Source organism: Hemitrygon akajei, chromosome 22 (assembly GCF_048418815.1).
Source record: "Hemitrygon akajei chromosome 22, sHemAka1.3, whole genome shotgun sequence".
NCBI classification, from domain to species: domain Eukaryota; kingdom Metazoa; phylum Chordata; class Chondrichthyes; order Myliobatiformes; family Dasyatidae; genus Hemitrygon; species Hemitrygon akajei.
Genome location: NC_133145.1, coordinates 9,026,989 through 9,045,174, shown reverse-complemented (window position 1 = coordinate 9,045,174; position 18,186 = coordinate 9,026,989). Strand labels below are relative to the sequence as shown.

At 41.6% G+C, this 18,186-nt stretch overlaps 1 protein-coding gene across 9 annotated transcripts in view; it reads left to right on the top strand.

The window, feature by feature from the left end:
* LOC140714956 (fas-binding factor 1 homolog) overlaps positions 1-18,186 on the top strand; it is a 156,804-nt gene that overhangs the window by 62,010 nt on the left and 76,608 nt on the right. For all 9 annotated transcript variants that reach the window (XR_012096038.1, XR_012096037.1, XM_073026650.1 and 6 more), the window contains 6 exons: positions 3,887-3,983; positions 4,465-4,908; positions 5,642-5,731; positions 5,958-6,055; positions 12,675-12,718; positions 16,759-16,803. Coding sequence is in view for 7 of the 9 variants with exons in the window: in XM_073026650.1 (XP_072882751.1) it covers positions 3,887-3,983; positions 4,465-4,908; positions 5,642-5,731; positions 5,958-6,055; positions 12,675-12,718; positions 16,759-16,803 (818 nt within the window). In the remaining 2 variants the exon portion in view is untranslated. The remainder of the gene's footprint in view (positions 1-3,886; positions 3,984-4,464; positions 4,909-5,641; positions 5,732-5,957; positions 6,056-12,674; positions 12,719-16,758; positions 16,804-18,186) is intronic.

Genomic DNA, 18,186 nt, shown 5'->3' with positions numbered 1-18,186 from the left:
ACTAAAGCATGATTGTATTATGGGTGCATCTCTTTCATAGATGTAAATTGTACATTTGATATATTTGTTATGAAGTGCACAAATCTTCTTTATGCTATGTTCTCTTTATTTAAAAACCAATAAAAATATTTGAAATAAAAAATAAAAGTCTGCTGATTCCCAAGGTTATCTTGATTATACCTCTTCCTATGTTATATTATATTATACCTATGTTATACCTATTATACCTATGTTTTCTAAAACTACTATTCCCTTTTCTCAGTTGCATCTGTTCTCAGGACAGGCTTTCCATTCCAGGACCTCCAAGATAATTTTCTTCTTCAAAGAATGGGGTTTTCTGCCTTCCACTATTAATGCTACCTTCACCTGCATCTCCTCCATTTCCTGAACACCCGCGCTCATCCCATCTTCTCGCTGCCTTAACAGTGATGGAGTCTCACTTGTTCTTATCTAACACCCATCAGCCTCCACAACCAACACATCATCTTCTGCCATCTCCAACGGGATCCTACCACTAAACATCTTTACCTCCACCTCGCCACTTTCCACAGGAATCGCTTCCTCTGCTATTCCCTTGTCCTTTCGTCCCTCCCCACTAATCTTCCCCCTGCCATTTACCCCTGCAAGCGGTCTAAGTACTACCCCTGCCCAAACACCTCTTCTTTCATATCCATCCAGGGCCGCAAGCAGTCTTTCCAAGTGAGGCACCTATGAATCTGCTGTGGTTGTTTATTGTGTCCAGTGCTCCTGATGCAGCCTCCTTTACATTAGTGAGACCTATCATAAATTGGGGGGGCTGCTTCGTCAAACATCTCCATTTCTTCCTCCACAAGTGGAACTTCCCAGTGGCCAAACATTTTAATTCTGATTCCCATTCCCGTTCCGATATGCCGGTCCATAGCCTCCTCTTGTGCCAAGATGAAGCCACCCTCGGGGTGGAGGAGCAACATCTATATTCCATCTGGGTAGCCTTCAACCTGATGGCATAAATATTGATTTCTGGTAAAACAATTTCTCACCTCGACCCTCTTCCCCACTCTGACCTTTTACCTCTTCTCACCTGCCTATCACCTCCCACTGTGTCCCCTCTTCCTTCCCTTTCCCCTATGGCTCACTCTCCTCTCCTATCAGATTCTTTCTTCTCCAGCCCTTGACCTTTCCCACCCACCTGGCTTCACCTATCAACTCCAGTTAGCCTCCTTCTGCTACCTCTACATTTTTATTCTGGCATCTTTCTCCTTCCTTCTCAGTCCTGACGAAGGATCGCAGCCTGAAGTGTTGACTGTTTATTCATGTCCATAGATGCTGCCTGACCTGAATTCTTCCAGCATTTTGTGTGTGTTCCCTTGGATTTCCAGCATCTGCAGACTTTCTAGTGTTATTGAATCTATATCTGCATTTGGTCAGGAAGTATATTCCCAAATTCTTACCACTCTTTAAAGGTTTTTTTCTTAAATCACTTATGGTAGTTGTGCAAGTTTCCTTCAACTTGTGCTTTATAATTTTATGTCCTGTATCAAAACTGCTCAAAATTTTAAACATCACCTCCAGATTTTGTCAGCTTTCTCTCTTGCGCCTTTGAGCGGAAATATAGAAGCAGTTTGTCAGTCTCCATAAAACACAATAAAAAATTTGGTTTTCAAATAGAATTATTTGGCACTGTGTGATAGAATTTCCAGGCATGTGTCTCCATTTGCAAAACCCAGGAGCACATTTGCTTTTCTTGACAGCTTTGTTAAGCTACTGTGCACCTTCAAAGATTTGCACATGGAATCACTGAGTGCCTATCAGGCCATTATTATTTTACTTTCTCCTGATTGTTCCTGCCACAATACATCCTACAATGTTTGCCTGCAATGAATTTTGCTTGACACATTTCCATCCAATCTACCAGACTGCCTATCTTAGTCTAACTGCTATCTTTCATGCTTGGTACACTTGCACGTTTTATATCAACTGCATGATTTTCAATCTGTCTTAATAATGCATCAAGAGCAGCTGTAATTGTTATACAGAACCTTTATATTAATGCAGGACCCCAGGCCCAGCTGCAGCTCTAGTTACTCTAATGGTGAAGCAGTGCGAAGCAATCCAAGGAAGTTATCTGGTTTCCTTGTAGTTCATTGACATTCCCCTGCTCCCTGAGTCCTTGACTGCAGATAAGTTTTCCTTCAGTCTAAAAAAATTAGCCACGCAGTATATTTGTCCTGGTGTAGTAAATTTTCTCCCAGGTTATTATTTCTAAAAGGTTAATATTCAAACTTGGTAGAACTTGCCATCACCTTTACTTTCTTATTTCAGCTGTGCAGATTTCTTCTTTAACACTGTTAGTAATGAGATGAAACATATTTGCCCTTTTGCAGCAGTTTGGGTGGTGGATGGGGCTTTTACAGCTCAGCACATGTACTGAAGTCAGGGCACATTGAGGTTGGATCCCAGCTTATCTGACTTCCCTCTCTATCTTTGGATGCAGAACAGGTTCCAGAAAAGGAGCTCAGTGTGCTAAATGAAGGAGCTGGATACATTCTGGATCTGGTCCCTTAGCTTTGTTCCAGCCATGCCTGGCCTATTTAGCATGGTCATTTGACTGGAGTAACCAACCTGCATAGAATATTAATTATTTGCCTTTTCCAAAAATTACCATGCATTAATTTTTAAAGCATTAGAACATTTTCAAATCATTTTATCTCTCTTTAGATGGTTCTGATTACCAAAGACATTTAGAAAGGGTTCAAAGGGCCTTTGATAGCATAAAACTCAGCTCTTAGTTTACCCAAATGGAGGCTAGTCACTGCTCACTGCTCTCTTTCTTCATGGTATAACTATGGTAATTAGGCCTGTAGTTTGTTTAAATCCACAAGGCTTCAAGATGTATAGTGTAGCTGCAGAATATGCTGGTACTGTGTGATGAAATCAAAGCGCACAATACATCTGGCTCTTGTTTTGAAGATGTAGGTCTGACCAACAGAAAAATCCTGTAAGCAGTTTATGAAATCACTTCTTTTACTTTTTTTTTAACTTCTTCTTTCAAATATGATTCTACTACAAAGCTGCGTGTAATTGGAGCCTGTGACTTGCATTTTGTTGGTGTGTTTTTGGGTTAATTGAGCAATCTGGCACTTTGCTGTATCTGAGGGAGTTTGGTGAGATTTGGAGCAGAATGTATGGCCTGGAGATGGAGCTTCAGCCCATAATCGAGTCCATTGCTTCTCTCCAGTTGAGGCATTGAGCATGGTTGAAGTCAACAAAGATGAGAGTGGAGGACAGTCTCTCTCTTGCTAGCAGCTGACAGAGGAAAATTCCGGAGTTTTAGGATCCATATTTTAAGGATTGATTGGCAAGACTGTGGTCTCATTTTTGGGGACTTTGAGGTTGATGTTGCACGTGATTCTGGATTCTGGTTACTTTTTTTGTTGCTTTTGAACGGTTTGATTGGGGTGATTGATTTGGACTGTGGCACTCTGGGGCTTGCAGTGTGTGTGGTGGGGCATGGCGCTGAACTAAACTGAATATTACTGGACTCCTGGTTTTATGTTTGGTATTTCATGTGTTCTTTGTACATTTTTTTTTGCCATTTATGCAATTTGTTCTTTTTTTTGCACGCTGGCTGTTTGAATGGGTTCCATGGTGTTTCTTTGTTTCTTGGCTGCCTGCAGGACGATGAATCTCGGTTCTATTCTGTATACATACTTTAATAATAAATGTCCTTTGAATCTTTGGTCTTTTCCAGGTATGTACGAAATTAGTGTTTTCCCTCACAGTGAGCTTCTGTTGAAACTATAGCTAATTGCTAAAGAATTATGTTTTTACAAGAAGCAAAAAAAATCTGAAACTAAATGCATTGGGGTTGATTATTGTGAGTTGCTTGCCTTTTGTTTCTGATTAGAAAAGGAGGACCACCTGGATGATTTTGCATTTGGTTCCTACCAGCCAACTGTGGCCACAACCCCAGAGGATCGTCAGACCAGGCGTCAGTCAGTGAGGTGCGTCATTCACTAGAGAGGATTATCTTTGTCCCTGTTGAATTATGCAGTATTAATTATCATCATTTTCCTTTGTGCCATTAAATAGAAGGTGAAGCAAGTCCAGATTAATTATTTCACAGTCTTTAAACCTGATTCAGACAGTGTAAAAACCATTCATTTTGAAATGAATAGGTTTTTGTCTAAAAGACTGATATCACAAGGGCTTTGAATTTTAAATCCTGGAAGTTATTATTGTAATCATATCTAAGCAATGTCTCATGTTTAACTTTATTCTTGATCTTTATTACTTAGTTATTGCTTTCCATCTTGTGAGGAGATTTTGATCAGCTACAGCATACATTAAAGGGACAGGTGGAGAAGGGTGGAGCATTTGAAGTGTAATAAGGGTGAAGTTGTAATAATAGTTTTGTTTTGCATTCGCCATGATCAATATGAATCATTTGTGTTTTCTTTCATTCTTAACTCTCTCTGTTTTCAGATTTAGCCCAGAGGGAGAAAGAAAATCCAAAATTGATCAGAAACCCAAAACAACCACACCGTCAGTAACCCCAATGCAAGCACAGGGAAATAAGGGAGCTGCTGACTGGCTGGGCCTGAAAGACGATGATGTTCCTGATTTGGATAATCAAACCTCAGCCAAGGAAGTGCAGAAAAGGTCAATGTTTTTCAAAGCTATGTCTGATTCCAATCTTTCAGCCAGCCATGACCAAAGTAAAAGGCCGCACTCAGCCGGGCGTCCCCCATCTGCACCAAAGCCAAATGAGAAGACGCCAGTCAGATCTTCACATTCCAACTCAAAGACTGACGAAGCTGATGTAGTGAAGGATGATTGGTTGAAGACGATACTATCTCAAAGGTCTCAGGCTTCAGAATCTCATCCTTTGACGTTGAGTGATGAAGTTGATAGAGTGGCAGGCATATGGTAAGAACGTGCTTGGATTAAGAAATCAAAGCTATCAACATTTAAAACTATTTGACTAGACACACTACTAGAGCAGGTTTTCCTGCTGTTTAGTAGTTCAGGTGTTCCTGGCTGCAACAGTGCTAGTAATGTGGAATGCATGTATCATCAGGCTGCCGTCAGAAAGGACTGACCTACAAAGGCAATCCAGTGGAGTAAGGTATAAAAAGAAAGTTAATGCTGAAATATTTAAAGATACTGATTTAGCAAGTATTTTAAGATGATTTAGATAGGCAAGAATTAAATGTGTTTAAAATGGATGAATGCAGAAATTAACACTGAGATGAGAAGAAAAATAGCCTCAGTAGGGAGAGCCTGAAATTTAGGAGCAATTTTGGAGAACAACCAAAGAGGGACCTGGTAGGGAACTAGTGAATAATGCTAAATACTTAATATAATGTGTGAATCTTCCGTGGAAGGAGTGTATAGAATGGATATCTTGTAAAAGTCTTAAAGTGGTGGGGAAACAGAGGGTAAAAAGTATATTAATGATAGTTAATTTTTTAAGAAGTGTTCCTCAGGCTTTAATTTTATTGTATTAAATGTCATAGGGAGGTTTTGAAGTTGTAGACTTCACAAGAAGAGAGACAAGTAGAAGCCATTAAGTAAATTCTTACTTCCAAGAACATGACTCTGATATCTTTCTGATCCATGTTTCCTGTCCCATTGAACTGATGAATTTATTTTGTTATAGCAAACAAAGTGGAATGCCAGATGCACATGGAGAGTCATCACTCGCTGTAGTAATAGAACCGACAGCTCTTAATGATCATGTAGATCCTCGGTATGTGAAACATTTGTTTGTCCCTTTATGTGTAGAAACAGCCATATAAGTAATCAAAATAAAACTTTGAAAATGATCTGTTCCTTTAACTCTGTATAAACCACACAGTTGTGTACATCCTATTACATAGTGCATGTACGTGCATTCAGGATATTTGTCTTCTCTATGCTTGGGTATGCATGTGCTGTATGCATTTTCCAAAGCTCTTTTCATCTTTACTTAACAGGTTGTCATTTTCAAAAGAGATTTCACAAAAGCAGGCTATTCCACCAGTTTTGTCTGATTCTTGGAAAGATTCCATCGTCAAAAACACAGACATGTCTGGTGAGTTGCTGTTAACATTACAATTGTGGTTTGAAGCACTGAAGAATTAGCTACATATATAGATGTTCCTGAATAAGCACTTCTTGTGCTTCAATTTATCCAGTAACGTCAAGAAAAATGAGGAAAGCTAACTGGAAAGCAATAAAACTGTAGATGCTGGAAATCTAAAAAAAAGGCTGAAATTTCTTGATATGCTCAGCAAGTCAGGCAGTATCCCATGGAGGGAGAAGCAAAATTAACATTTCATCTTACTTGCCTTTCACCAGAACTGAGAAACATTAGAAAATAGGCATGTTTTGAGTGGTAGAGAAGCAGAATAGTGGAGGGAGCAAAAAGTGTGTCTGTTGTAGTGAGCAGTCCAAAAGAAAATGAATGACATACTCAGTGGCCACTTTATTAGGTACCTCCTATATCTAATAAAGTGGCCATTGGCTGTATGTTTGTGATCTTCTGCTGCTGTAGTCCACCCACTTAAAAGTTTGATGTATTGTACATTTAGAGATGGTCTTCTGCCCACCACTGTTATAACATATGGTTGATTCCAGTCTGACCATTCTCTTCTGACCTCTCTCATTAACAAGGCATTTTTGCCTACAGAATGCAGCTTACTGGATGTTTTTCTTTGTTTTTTGTACTTTTCTCTGTAAACTCCCCTAGAAACTTGTGTGTGAAAATCCCAAGAGATCAGCAGGTTCTGAGATACTCTAACCACCCCTACTGGCACCAATAGTCAAAGTCACTTAGATCACATTTCTTCCCCATTCTGATGTTTGGTCTGAACCTCTTGACCATGTCTGCATTCTTTTGTGCATTGAGTTGCTGCCACATGATTAGCTGATTAGATATTTGTATTAACAAGCAGGTGTACAGGTGCTCCTCATAAAGTGGCCACTGAGTTAAAACTGGTAAATTGATGACTTGTTAATAACTTATCTGTCTGTAGAAATGGAAGCAGAAAGAGAAAAAGACTGGAACAGAGTGATACAGAATACAGCAGTTATTGGAAATCTAAAACTAAAGAGGATACTAGAAAGTCAGATATTTGGGGAGGGGGAAGAATAAAAACTTTAGAATATATTCAAGGTAGAGAATGACAGACACTTTAAAGTTGATGGGTATGATGAAAGAGCAGGATAGTAGTTCTGAGGCCAAGACTTGTTGGATGACTAAAGGGGCTCATAGAGCTCCTGCTTCTGGTTACAGAGTGCTTGCCTTACATAGAACCAGACAGCTTTGATACACAAGCAACACACACAAAATGCTGGTGGAACGCAGCAGGGCAGGCAGCATCTACAGGAAGAAGCACTGTCGATGTTTCTGGCTGAGACCCTTCGTTTGGACTAACTGAAAGAAAAGATAGTAAGAGATTTGAAAGTAGGAGGGGAAGCGGGAAATCCAAAATGATAGGAGAAGACAGGACAGGGTGGGGCGAAGCTAAGAGCTGGAAAGTGATTGGCAAAAGGGATACAGAGCTGGAGAAGGGAAAGGATCATGGGATGGGAGGCCTAGGGAGAAAGAAAGGGGGAGGGGAGCACCAGAGGGAGATGGAGAACAGGCAGAGTGATGGGCAGAGAGAGAAAAAAAGGGGAGGGGGGAAATAAATAAATCAGGGATGGGATAAGAAAGGAAGGAGGGGCATTAATGGACACCCCGCTCTGGTCTTCTGCCTGCTCTGGATCTCTTTATTGCTAATTGCCGACGGGACATCAACTGTCTCGACTTCATCATACTTTATTCCAATTCCAACCTCACTCCTTCCAAACGCTCTGCTCTCCACTCCATCCACACCAATCCCAACCTCACTATAAAACACACTGATAAGTGGGGTGCTGTTGTAGACTGGCGTACTGTGTTCTACCTTGCCGAGGCACAGCGACAACTCGCTGATACCTCCTCTTATTAACCCCTCGATCATGACCCCACTAAAGAGCACCAGGCCACTGTCTCCCACACCATCACCAACCTTATCAGCTCTGGGGATCTTCCATCCACTGCCACCAACCTCATAGTTCCCACATCCCGCACTTCCCGTTTCTACCTCCTACCCAAGATCCACAAATCTGCCTGTCCAAGTAGACCCATTGTCTCAGCTTGCTCCTGCCCCACCGAACTCATTTCTCCATACCTTGACACTGCTTTATCCCCCCTTGTTCAATCCCTTCCCACCTATGTTCGTGACACTTCTCATGCTTTGAATTTTTTCAATGATTTTAAGTTCCCTGGCCTCCACCGCCTTATTTTCATCATGGACGTCCAGTCCCTATATATGTCCATCCCTCACCAGGAGGGTCTCAAAGCTCTCTGCTTCTTTTTGGATTCCAGACCTAACCAGTTCCTCTCTACCACCACTCTCCTCCGTCTAGCGGAATTAGTTCTTACTCTCAATAATTTCTCCTTTGGCTCCTCCCACTTCCTCCCAGCTATGCCTGCCTTTTTGTTGGCTTTGTGGAACAGTCCATGTTCCAAGCCTATACGTGTATCCGTCCCCCTCTTTTCTTTTGCTACATTAACGACTGCATTGGCGCTGCCTCCTGCGCTCATGCTGAGCTCGTTGACTTCATTAACTTTGCCTCCAACTTTCACCCTGCCCTCAAATTTACCTGGTCCATTTCCAACACCTTCCTCCCCTTTCTTGATCTTTCTGTCTCCATATCTGGAGATGGCTTATCTACTGATATCTACTATAAGCCTACTGACTCTCACAGCTACCTGGACTATTCCTCTTCCCACCCTGTCTCTTGCAAAAATGCCATCCTCTTCTCGCAGTTCCTCCATCTTTGCCGCATCTGCTCTCAGGATGAGGCTTTTCATTCTAGGACGAAGGAGATGTCTTCCTTTTTTAAACGAAGACGCTTCCCTTCCTCCACCATCAACTCTGCTCTCAAACGCATCTCTCCCATTTCGCGCACATCTGCTCTCACTCCACCCGCCTGCCACCCCACTCGGGATAGGGTTCCCCTTGTCCTAACCTACCACCCCACCAGCCTCCAGGTCCAATGTATAATTCTCCGTAACTTCCGCCACCTCCAACGGGATCCCACTACCAAGCACACCTTTCCCTCCCCCCCCCCCCCCCTTCTGCTTTCTGCAGGGATCGCTCCCTACGCAACTCCCTTGTCCATTCGTTTCCCCCCCCCCATCCCTTCCCACCGATCTCCCTCCTGGCGCTTATCCTTGTAAGCGGAACAAATGCTACACCTGCCCTTACACTTCCTCCCTCACCACCATTCAGGACCCCAGACAGTCCTTCCAGGTGAGGTGACACTTCACTTGTGAGTCGGCTGGTGTGATATACTGCGTCCAGTGCTCCTGGTACGACCTTTTGTATATTGGTGAGACCCGATGCAGACTGGGAGACCATTTCGCTGAACACCTACGCTCTGTCGGCCAGAGGAAGCAGGGTCTCCCAGTGGCCACACATTTTAATTCCACGTCCCATTCTCATTTTGATGTCTATCCATGGCCTCATCGACTGTCAAGATGAAGCCACACTCAGGTTGGAGGAACAACACCTTATATTCTGTCTGGTTAGCCTCCAACCTGATGGCATGAACATTGATTTCTCTAACTTCCGTTAATGCCCCTCTTCCCCTTCTTACCCCATACCAGATTTAATTATTTCCCCCTGCCCTTTTTTTTCTCTGTCCATCACTCTTTGCCTGTTCTCCGCCTCCCCCTGGTGCTCCCCTCCCCCTTTCTTTCTCCCTACGCCTCCCGTCCCATGATCCTTTCCCTTCTCCAGCTCTGTATCCCTTTTGCCAATCACTTTTCCAGCTCTTAGCTTCACCCCACCCCCTCCTGTCTTCTCCTATCATTTTAGATTTCCCCCTCCCCTTCCTACTTTCAAATTTCTTACTATCTTTTCTTTCAGTTCTGACGAAGGGTCTCGGCCCGAAACGTTGACAGTGCTTCTTCCTGTAGATGCTGCCTGGCTTGCTGTGTTCCACCAGCATTTTGTGTGTGTTGCTTGAATTTCCAGCATCTGCAGATTTCCTCGCATTTGAGCTTTGGTACACAGTCTGGTTATGTGAAATAGTTGAATTCATTGTTGAATCTGGAAGGTTGTAGTATGTCCAGTAGAAAGTGAGATGCAGTTCTTTCCTGGGCTTCATTGGAAGTGTGTAAGTGGCCAAAGAAAGAGGTCATTGTGAGAATGGGATTGAGAATTCAAATATCAAGCAGCTAGAAGCTCAGGATTACCTTTGCTGCAAGCTTACTTCTCTAATGCAGAGGAGAATGAATGTAGCACACTGAATTTCAAGACTGCAGATGAATCGCTGCTTCATGTGGAAAGATGCTTTGGCTCTCCAAGTTCCAGGAAGATGGAGAAGTAACAAGGCAGGTGCAATGGACATCTGTCAAGAGAAGGAGTGTGGATGTTGGTGGGGATGGAAGAGTGACCCAGGAAGTTTGTAGAAGGAATGCTCCCTTCGACAGATGAGGGAGTTGGGATGATTTGTCTGGTGTTGACATCTTGCTGAAAGTGCTAGAAATTGCAGGTTAAGATCCACTGAATGCAGAAATTGATGGTGTAGAAGCTGAAGGCAAAGTGAACCTTATCCTTGCTCCAGAAAAGAGAGGAGGGCATGAGAGAAGCGTTGAATGGAGTCTATTCCCTCTGCCCCTCCACCCCGGACGGAGGCTTAAGATCCCTGTTAATCTTAGTGGAAGAGAAACCTTGTTTAAGGAAAAGGAAAGATTTATCAGAAGCATAGAAATGGTAAGTGTAACTGTCAGAGTAGTTGTCAGGAGAAGCTGAATAATGGAATGATATCCTTAAGAAAGCAGGGTGGCAGGAGATTTAGGTAAAATAGTTGTGACAGTGTGTAGACTTGTAATGGATATTGTTTGCTGCCTTACTCCCTGAAATAGAGATAGAGAAGTCAAGGAAGTGAATAAAAGAATCAGAGATGGACTATGTGAAATTTTAAGCAAGGTGCAAACATGCAAGTTCTACATGAGAGCAAGAAGCATCACACAAACCATCAATGTAGTGGAAAAGAATGAGAGAGGATACCTGGAACAGGACTAAACAAGGAGAGCTTCATGTATCTCATAAAGGAATAAGCATTGCTTAGACAACTACTGATTTTCATAACTAACCCTTTGATCTCGTGAAAATCAAGGAACCTATAAGAGTTGTTGAATGTATTACCAACTGCAACCTGATGAAGGAGAGTGGTGGTAGATAGGGTCTAGTTGTTAAAAGAAATGTTGCTCAGGTCATTCTGTCCAGAGTGAAGGTGCAAAAGGATTAGATGCCATGGTGATGTGAATTGTTAGGTTCTAGAAAGTCGAAACTTTCAGAGTGTCAGAGTGCATCATCAGTGTAAAAGATGCAAGTGAGAAGACATAGGAGAAGGGAAAAAGAAATGTGTTAAGATAGGAAGAAGTATATTATGTGGGATATGATCAGGTTGAAACAATGAGTCTACCAGAATAATCCTGCTTGTGGAGCTTACAAAAGAGGTAGAAGTGCTTTTTGTGTTTTTGAGGGATTCCTAGTTGGTGGCTGTGGAGAGTGGCTCATATGACCTTCTGGAAGACACTGACCTGATGTTTTGTTGTGGAGTCCTGTCCAGGAGGAATGAGGAGGTGTAATAAAGCACTAGAGTATCATCCTTGTCAATAAATCTGATTATAATGTTAGGTTTCATCCATTGTGGGTTCAGAGGGGTTCAGGTTAAAGTAAATATAAGTGGTGGAAAAGTTGAGGTGGTTGTAGTCATTAGCCCAGATTTCCTGTGTCTGCAGATGTTAAGCTTTCCCAACATTTTATTTCAGATTTCTAGAAATTGCTGTACTCTGTTTCCTTTTCAAGCATTCCTTGGCATCATTTCTCTCCTTTATTCTCCTTTTTGTTACACCTCCCACAGAAAGATGAGCTGCCATTAATAAGTCATTGCATTCTGCTTTTCTACCGTTTGTTCTCCATCCTGTAACATAGATTGCTTTTACTCTTTCCACACTTCCCTTTCCTAGAACTTGAAGTGCTTCTGTTCCTCACTTTTCCCAGTTTTGATGAAAGGTCAGTGACTTGAAACAGTTAATTGTGTTCTTTTATCCATAGAGGCTAACTGACCAACGCTTCTATTTCATGTCATTCTTGCTCATGCTGTGATCATAGCTGGGTATGGTAATCTAGTGTTAGCATTAATAAGAACTAGAAATCAGAGGTCAAAATGAATACTCCAGAATATGTGGTTTCAAATGTCAGTATGGCATTTTGATAATTTGAATTTTGTTTACACAATAGTATCTGGAGAAATCATGTGGAAAAGCTATTGTGAAGATGTCAGATTGTTTGGAAGTGCCAGTCAGTCACTATTGTCCTTTAGCGACTGTTACCTTCATGGCCATAACTTTGCTATTAACTTCCTCCTGACGAAGTTGTCAAGCTAGAGACTGGCAGCATATGTTGAATCTAGCAAGCGTAACTTCAGTCTCTAAAGTATTGAGATATACTGAGGATCTAACAAAGTACTATCAAGTAAAGTAATTAAGTAAGTGTAAGGAGCTGTGGAATAAATTCCATGGCACGCTGTCCTGATGTTTTTCTAAGTTCACTAGTTTTGTAATTAAATGGGGCTCACATACTTTCATTCTTGTATATCTACAGCATCTGTGCAAGATCCGCCAGAAGATAAACTACCTGCCATACAGGTATGAATTTGTTTTGTTCACTCCGCAGTTGCTGTCTGGACAACTGCTGTAATCATTTTATTTCTGCAGATTCCCAGGTTTGATAAAGCAAAACTCAGCAGCTGCTGTAAATCTGAAAAAAAAAACAATATTGTAAGTATTCAGAATTTCTGTGAGGACAGTGAACCCGTGAGCACTACCTCACTTGTTTCCCCTCTCTTTTTGCACTATGTATTTGTTTTTTATGTACAATATATACAGTGCCTTATAAAAGTATTTATCCCCAACTCCTTGTTCACCTAAAATAGTATTAAACATAGGTTTTGCTCAATTTAACTGAGAAATTTTATTTGTAAATAACATGCTCCTTCTTTCACGGTAGAACCCAAAAAACAGGAAAAACATTAAAGAACAAAAAACTAAAAGTTCAAAAACTGAAATGTCAGTAATTCTGAAGTATTCATCTCCTTTTGCTCAGTACTAATTGAACCACTTCTTGCAATTATTACAGCCAGTATTCTTTTTGGATAAGACTCTATTAGTTTTGCACAACATGATGGAGCAAGATTTCTCATCTTTCTTGCAAATTGCTTAAGCTGTGGCATGTTAGTTGGAGAGTGGCAGTGAACAGCAATCTTGAGGTCTTGCCAGAGATGTTTGATCGGATTAAGGGCAGGACTCTGACTGGGAAAGGACATCAGTTTTCTTCATTTGAGGCCATTCCATGACTTTTCTGGCAGTGTGCTTTGGGTCGTTGTCCTTTTGAAAGACGAACTTCCTCCTCATTTTCTGGCATAGGCTAGAAGGTTTCCAGGATCTCTCTACATTTAGCAGCATTCATCTTTCCATCAATCCTGACCATATTTTCAGCTCCCTGCTGCTGAAAAGCATTCGCATAGCATGACTTTACCTCCACTACACTTTACAGTAGGGATGGTGTTACCTGGCTGATATGCAGTAATAGATTTACGCCACATGTACCACTTAGTATTGAGGTCAAAAAGTTCCACTTTACTCACATCCAACCACAAGACCTTCTTCCATATCTTAACGGGATCTCCAAAGTGACACTTTGCAAAGTCTTTACGGGCAAGAGTATGCTTTCTTTTTTGCCACTCTTCCATAAATACCCTTCTTGTGCAAGGCATTAAAGATTGTGGAGCCATGAACATCTTCTCTACTTGCAGACGCTGACTTCTGCAGCTCACTCAGATTGACTTATTGGCATGACAGTAGCCTCTCTTACAAGTGCTATTCTTCTCCAGTGACTAAGTTTAGAGGGACGGCCTGACTTGGGCAGTGTGTCTGCGACTTCATATTTTTTCCACTTTTTCACCATGGACTGCACTGAGCTCTGAGTTATGCTCAGTACCTTTGAGATGGTCCCTTCCCCAGATCTGTGCTTCTTTATTATCATTTACCTGACTTGTCTTGAATGCTCTTTTGTTTTAGTTTTGGTTTGGTCTGTTGAAAATCTGTCATACTGTTGAAACTTACAAGAGAGAGGGGGGTATTCTGATGAATTGATCAAAAACAGGTGATCCTCCAATTTTCTACATCAACAAATTGAATGAGTTGGTAAAGTAATACGTATATTGTACCTTAGTAAGGTTACTATAGTAATGATAAAAGAGATGAATACCTTTTCAACATCGCAATTTTGGTTTTTAATTTTTAGTAAATTGTTGACAGGATTTGGAATTTTTCTTCTGATTTGACATGATGCTCAATGTTTTGTACATTAGCTCAAAGAAATCCTACTTCAATACATCTTAAATCTAGAAAATGAGACAGTAAACTGTAAAAATAGTTCTGGCTGAATACTTTGTCAAGGCATTGTATTTATTGTAATTTATACTGTTTTTATTATTATGTATTGCAATGTACTGCTGCCACAAAACAGCACATTTCACAACATGTGCTGCTAATTCTGATCAGGTGGCATGTGTGGAGAGATAAAAATACTTAAGTTTTGCTGATCGATGCTCTGAGTTCATCTGCCTTACTGCTTGGACTAAATACATTAAAATAAATACCTTGTGGCACATTGGACAGCCAACTCACCTATACCTTATCGTGCCCATATTTGCTCTGCCTATTGGACAGAATTAGTTAGATAGATAGATAGATAGATAGATACTTTATTCATCCCCATGGGGAAATTCAACTTTTTTTTTCCAATGTCCCATACACTTGTTGTAGCAAAACTAATTACATACAATACTTAACTCAGTAAAAAATATGATATGCATCTAAATCACTATCTCAAAAAGCATTAATAATAGCTTTTAAAAAGTTCTTAAGTCCTGGCGGTTGAATTGTAAAGCCTAATGGCATTGGGAAGTATTGACCTCTTCATCCTGTCTGAGGAGCATTGCATCGATAGTAACCTGTCGCTGAAACTGCTTCTCTGTCTCTGGATGGTGCTATGTAGAGGATGTTCAGAGTTTTCCATAATTGACCGTAGCCTACTCAGCGCCCTTCGCTCAGCTACCGATGTTAAACTCTCCAGTACTTTGCCCACGACAGAGCCTGCCTTCCTTACCAGCTTATTAAGACGTGAGGCGTCCCTCTTCTTAATGCTTCCTCCCCAACACGCCACCACAAAGAAGAGGGCGCTCTCCACAACTGACCTATAGAACATCTTCAGCATCTCACTACAGACATTGAATGACGCCAACCTTCTAAGGAAGTACAGTCGACTGTGTGCCTTCCTGCACAAGGCATCTGTGTTGGCAGTCCAGTCTAGCTTCTCGTCTAACTGTACTCCCAGATACTTGTAGGTCTTAACCTGCTCCACACATTCTCCATTAATGATCACTGGCTCCATATGAGGCCTAGATCTCCTAAAGTCCACCACCATCTCCTTGGTCCTCCTAAAGTCCACCACCATCTCCTTGGTCTTGGTGATATTGAGACGCAGGTAGTTTGAGTTGCACCATATCACAAAGTCCTGTATCAGTTTCCTATACTCCTCCTCCTGTCCATTCCTGACACACCCCACTATGGCCGTGTCATCAGCGAACTTCTGCACATGGCAGGACTCCGAGTTATATTGGAAGTCTGATGTGTACAGGGTGAACAGGACCGGAGAGAGTACGGTTCCCTGCGGCGCTCCTGTGCTGCTGACCACCGTGTCAGACCTACAGTCTCCCAACCGCACATACTGAGGTCTATCTGTCAAGTAGTCCACTATCCAATCCACCATGTGAGAGTCTACTCCCATCTCCGTTAGTTTGTGCCTTAAGATCTTGGGCTGGATGGTGTTAAAGGCACTAGAGAAGTCAAGGAATGTAATCCTCACAGCACAACTGACCCCATCTCGGTGAGAGAGTGATTTGTGCAGCAAATACGTGATAGCATCCTCCACTCCCACCTTCTCCTTATACGCAAACTGAAGAGGATCCTGGGCGTGCCTGGTTTGTGGCCTCAGATTCTGTATTATCAGCCGCTCCATGGTCTTCATCACGTGCGACGTCAAGGCAACAGGTCTGAAGTCATTCAACTCCTTTGGTTGTGGTTTCTTCGGTACCGGGACAATGCAGGATGTTTTCCACTGTCTGGGTACTCTTCTCTGCTCCAGGCCCATGTTGAAGATGCGCTGTAGTGGTTCTCCCAGCTCAGTCGCACAGGCCCTCAGTAATCGTGGGGAAACTCCATCCGGTCCAGCCGCCTTGCTGGTACAGATCTTCCTCAGTTGACCTTCCACCTGTGCAGCCGTAATCCTGGGCGTGGGCAAGGTCTCCTGTGAGTGGCTATTTTCCTGTGAGGGAAGTAAGCCTGGTGTGGATTTCCCTTCAATATTCAATTATGTCACCTGTTCAGCTATACATCTGCTTTGTACCCCATTCTCCTTGTAGTCAGTTTGATTATTTCTAGGGAGCAGTTGGATTTCAGTGTTTTAATGAGGTGTCTACAAGCTAAATCATTAAATCTTTGTTTTCCTCTTTTTCCACCACCTCCATCTTCCCCTTTCTCTTTTCCATTTTTTGTCATTTTTACTCTTTTGCTGTCCTTCACTCTCCCCTCTCCTCCTTTCTTATCATGTTTTTGCCCCCCAGGTATCACTGTCTACTGATCAACTGCAGCAGTTACTTCAACTCCAGGTGAGGACCCATCAATAATCTGAATTGCATGTAAAGTGGGCCCTGTTATCCCTGCATCTGAGTACACAAATGAAAAATAACAATGATATCCAAGGAGAAACTTTATACAAATAGTTTGTTCTCTTCAGTTTAACTTTTGGATTTGATGTGCTGCTTGATAGGGTGGGTGGAGGTGGTTTAACCTCAACATTATTGGGTGACAGGGTGGTACAGTTAGTAAAGGTTCTGCCTTGCAGCTCCAGCAGTCAGAGTGTAATCATGATCCCCATTGTTCCTGGGTGGAGTTTGTACTATCTTCTTGTGACAATGATGGTTTCCTCCATGTGCTCTAGTTTCCACCCACATCTCAAAGATGTTCAGGTTTGTATTTTAATGGCTGTGCAGTGTAGATGAGTGGTAGATCCTGGAAGGAACTGATGAATAAAATAGGGTTAATGTGGGTAAATGCAAATGAATGCTTGATGTATGCTGAATGCTTGTTTCCATACAGTATAACTCTATAGGCTATCTCCAGGTTATAAACTCTTCCTTACTGACACCACGACATATAAAGGAGCTCCCATAATGTTATTAAATCCAACGGTCTGATATATGTACAAACGTTTGTCCCTCTGAATAGCAGGACTAGTTTCCTCACACTCTACTGTTAGTATTTGTCCATTTGTATCTGTCACATGTACTTTTAATGCCACTCATTGCAACATTCAGTAGCATTTGTGTACTTACGGACTTACAGGAATCTGTAAAATCAGAATCTATTTGTTATCTGGGGTACAGCCTGTATTCTATAACTGGTTGGAATTGTATGAAAACGTTCAAATGTTCTTTTGATAGTTTTCTTTTGCACTTTTGCACTCCAACTTTTCCCATTGTTCTCTCCATCACACTTTTGCAATATCCCTATTGCTGTCATTGTTAGGTTGTCCCTGTGATGAGGTATTAGTGATATTGAAGGTTAGATTGCTTACAATATGAGATCCTATTCTCTTTTAAGGTGTTGATAGATAAGAATGTAATGCTGATACTTCAAAAGTATACCCTGAGCAAAAAGCTGAGCAAAATGCTCCAGCATGTATGAAATAGGTGAGAAGTTAGTAGAGCAGACTGATATTGAACATGGATGGATTAGTGCATTCAATACTCCTTTGTTAGAGCTTTTTATTTACTGCTAGTAGTTCAGCTTATGGATAAGATACAATATAGGATTTGGAATAAATTCCCATATATTATAAATTCCCATCTAAATTCATTTTGGTTAGGAATCAGACCATTTAACACTTAAACCTGCTCTCCCTATCACTTTGAGTGTGATTGATTCATACTACATTCCTGAACTCTTCCCAAATTCCTTGAAACCCCACATAAAAAGAAATGTATCAATCT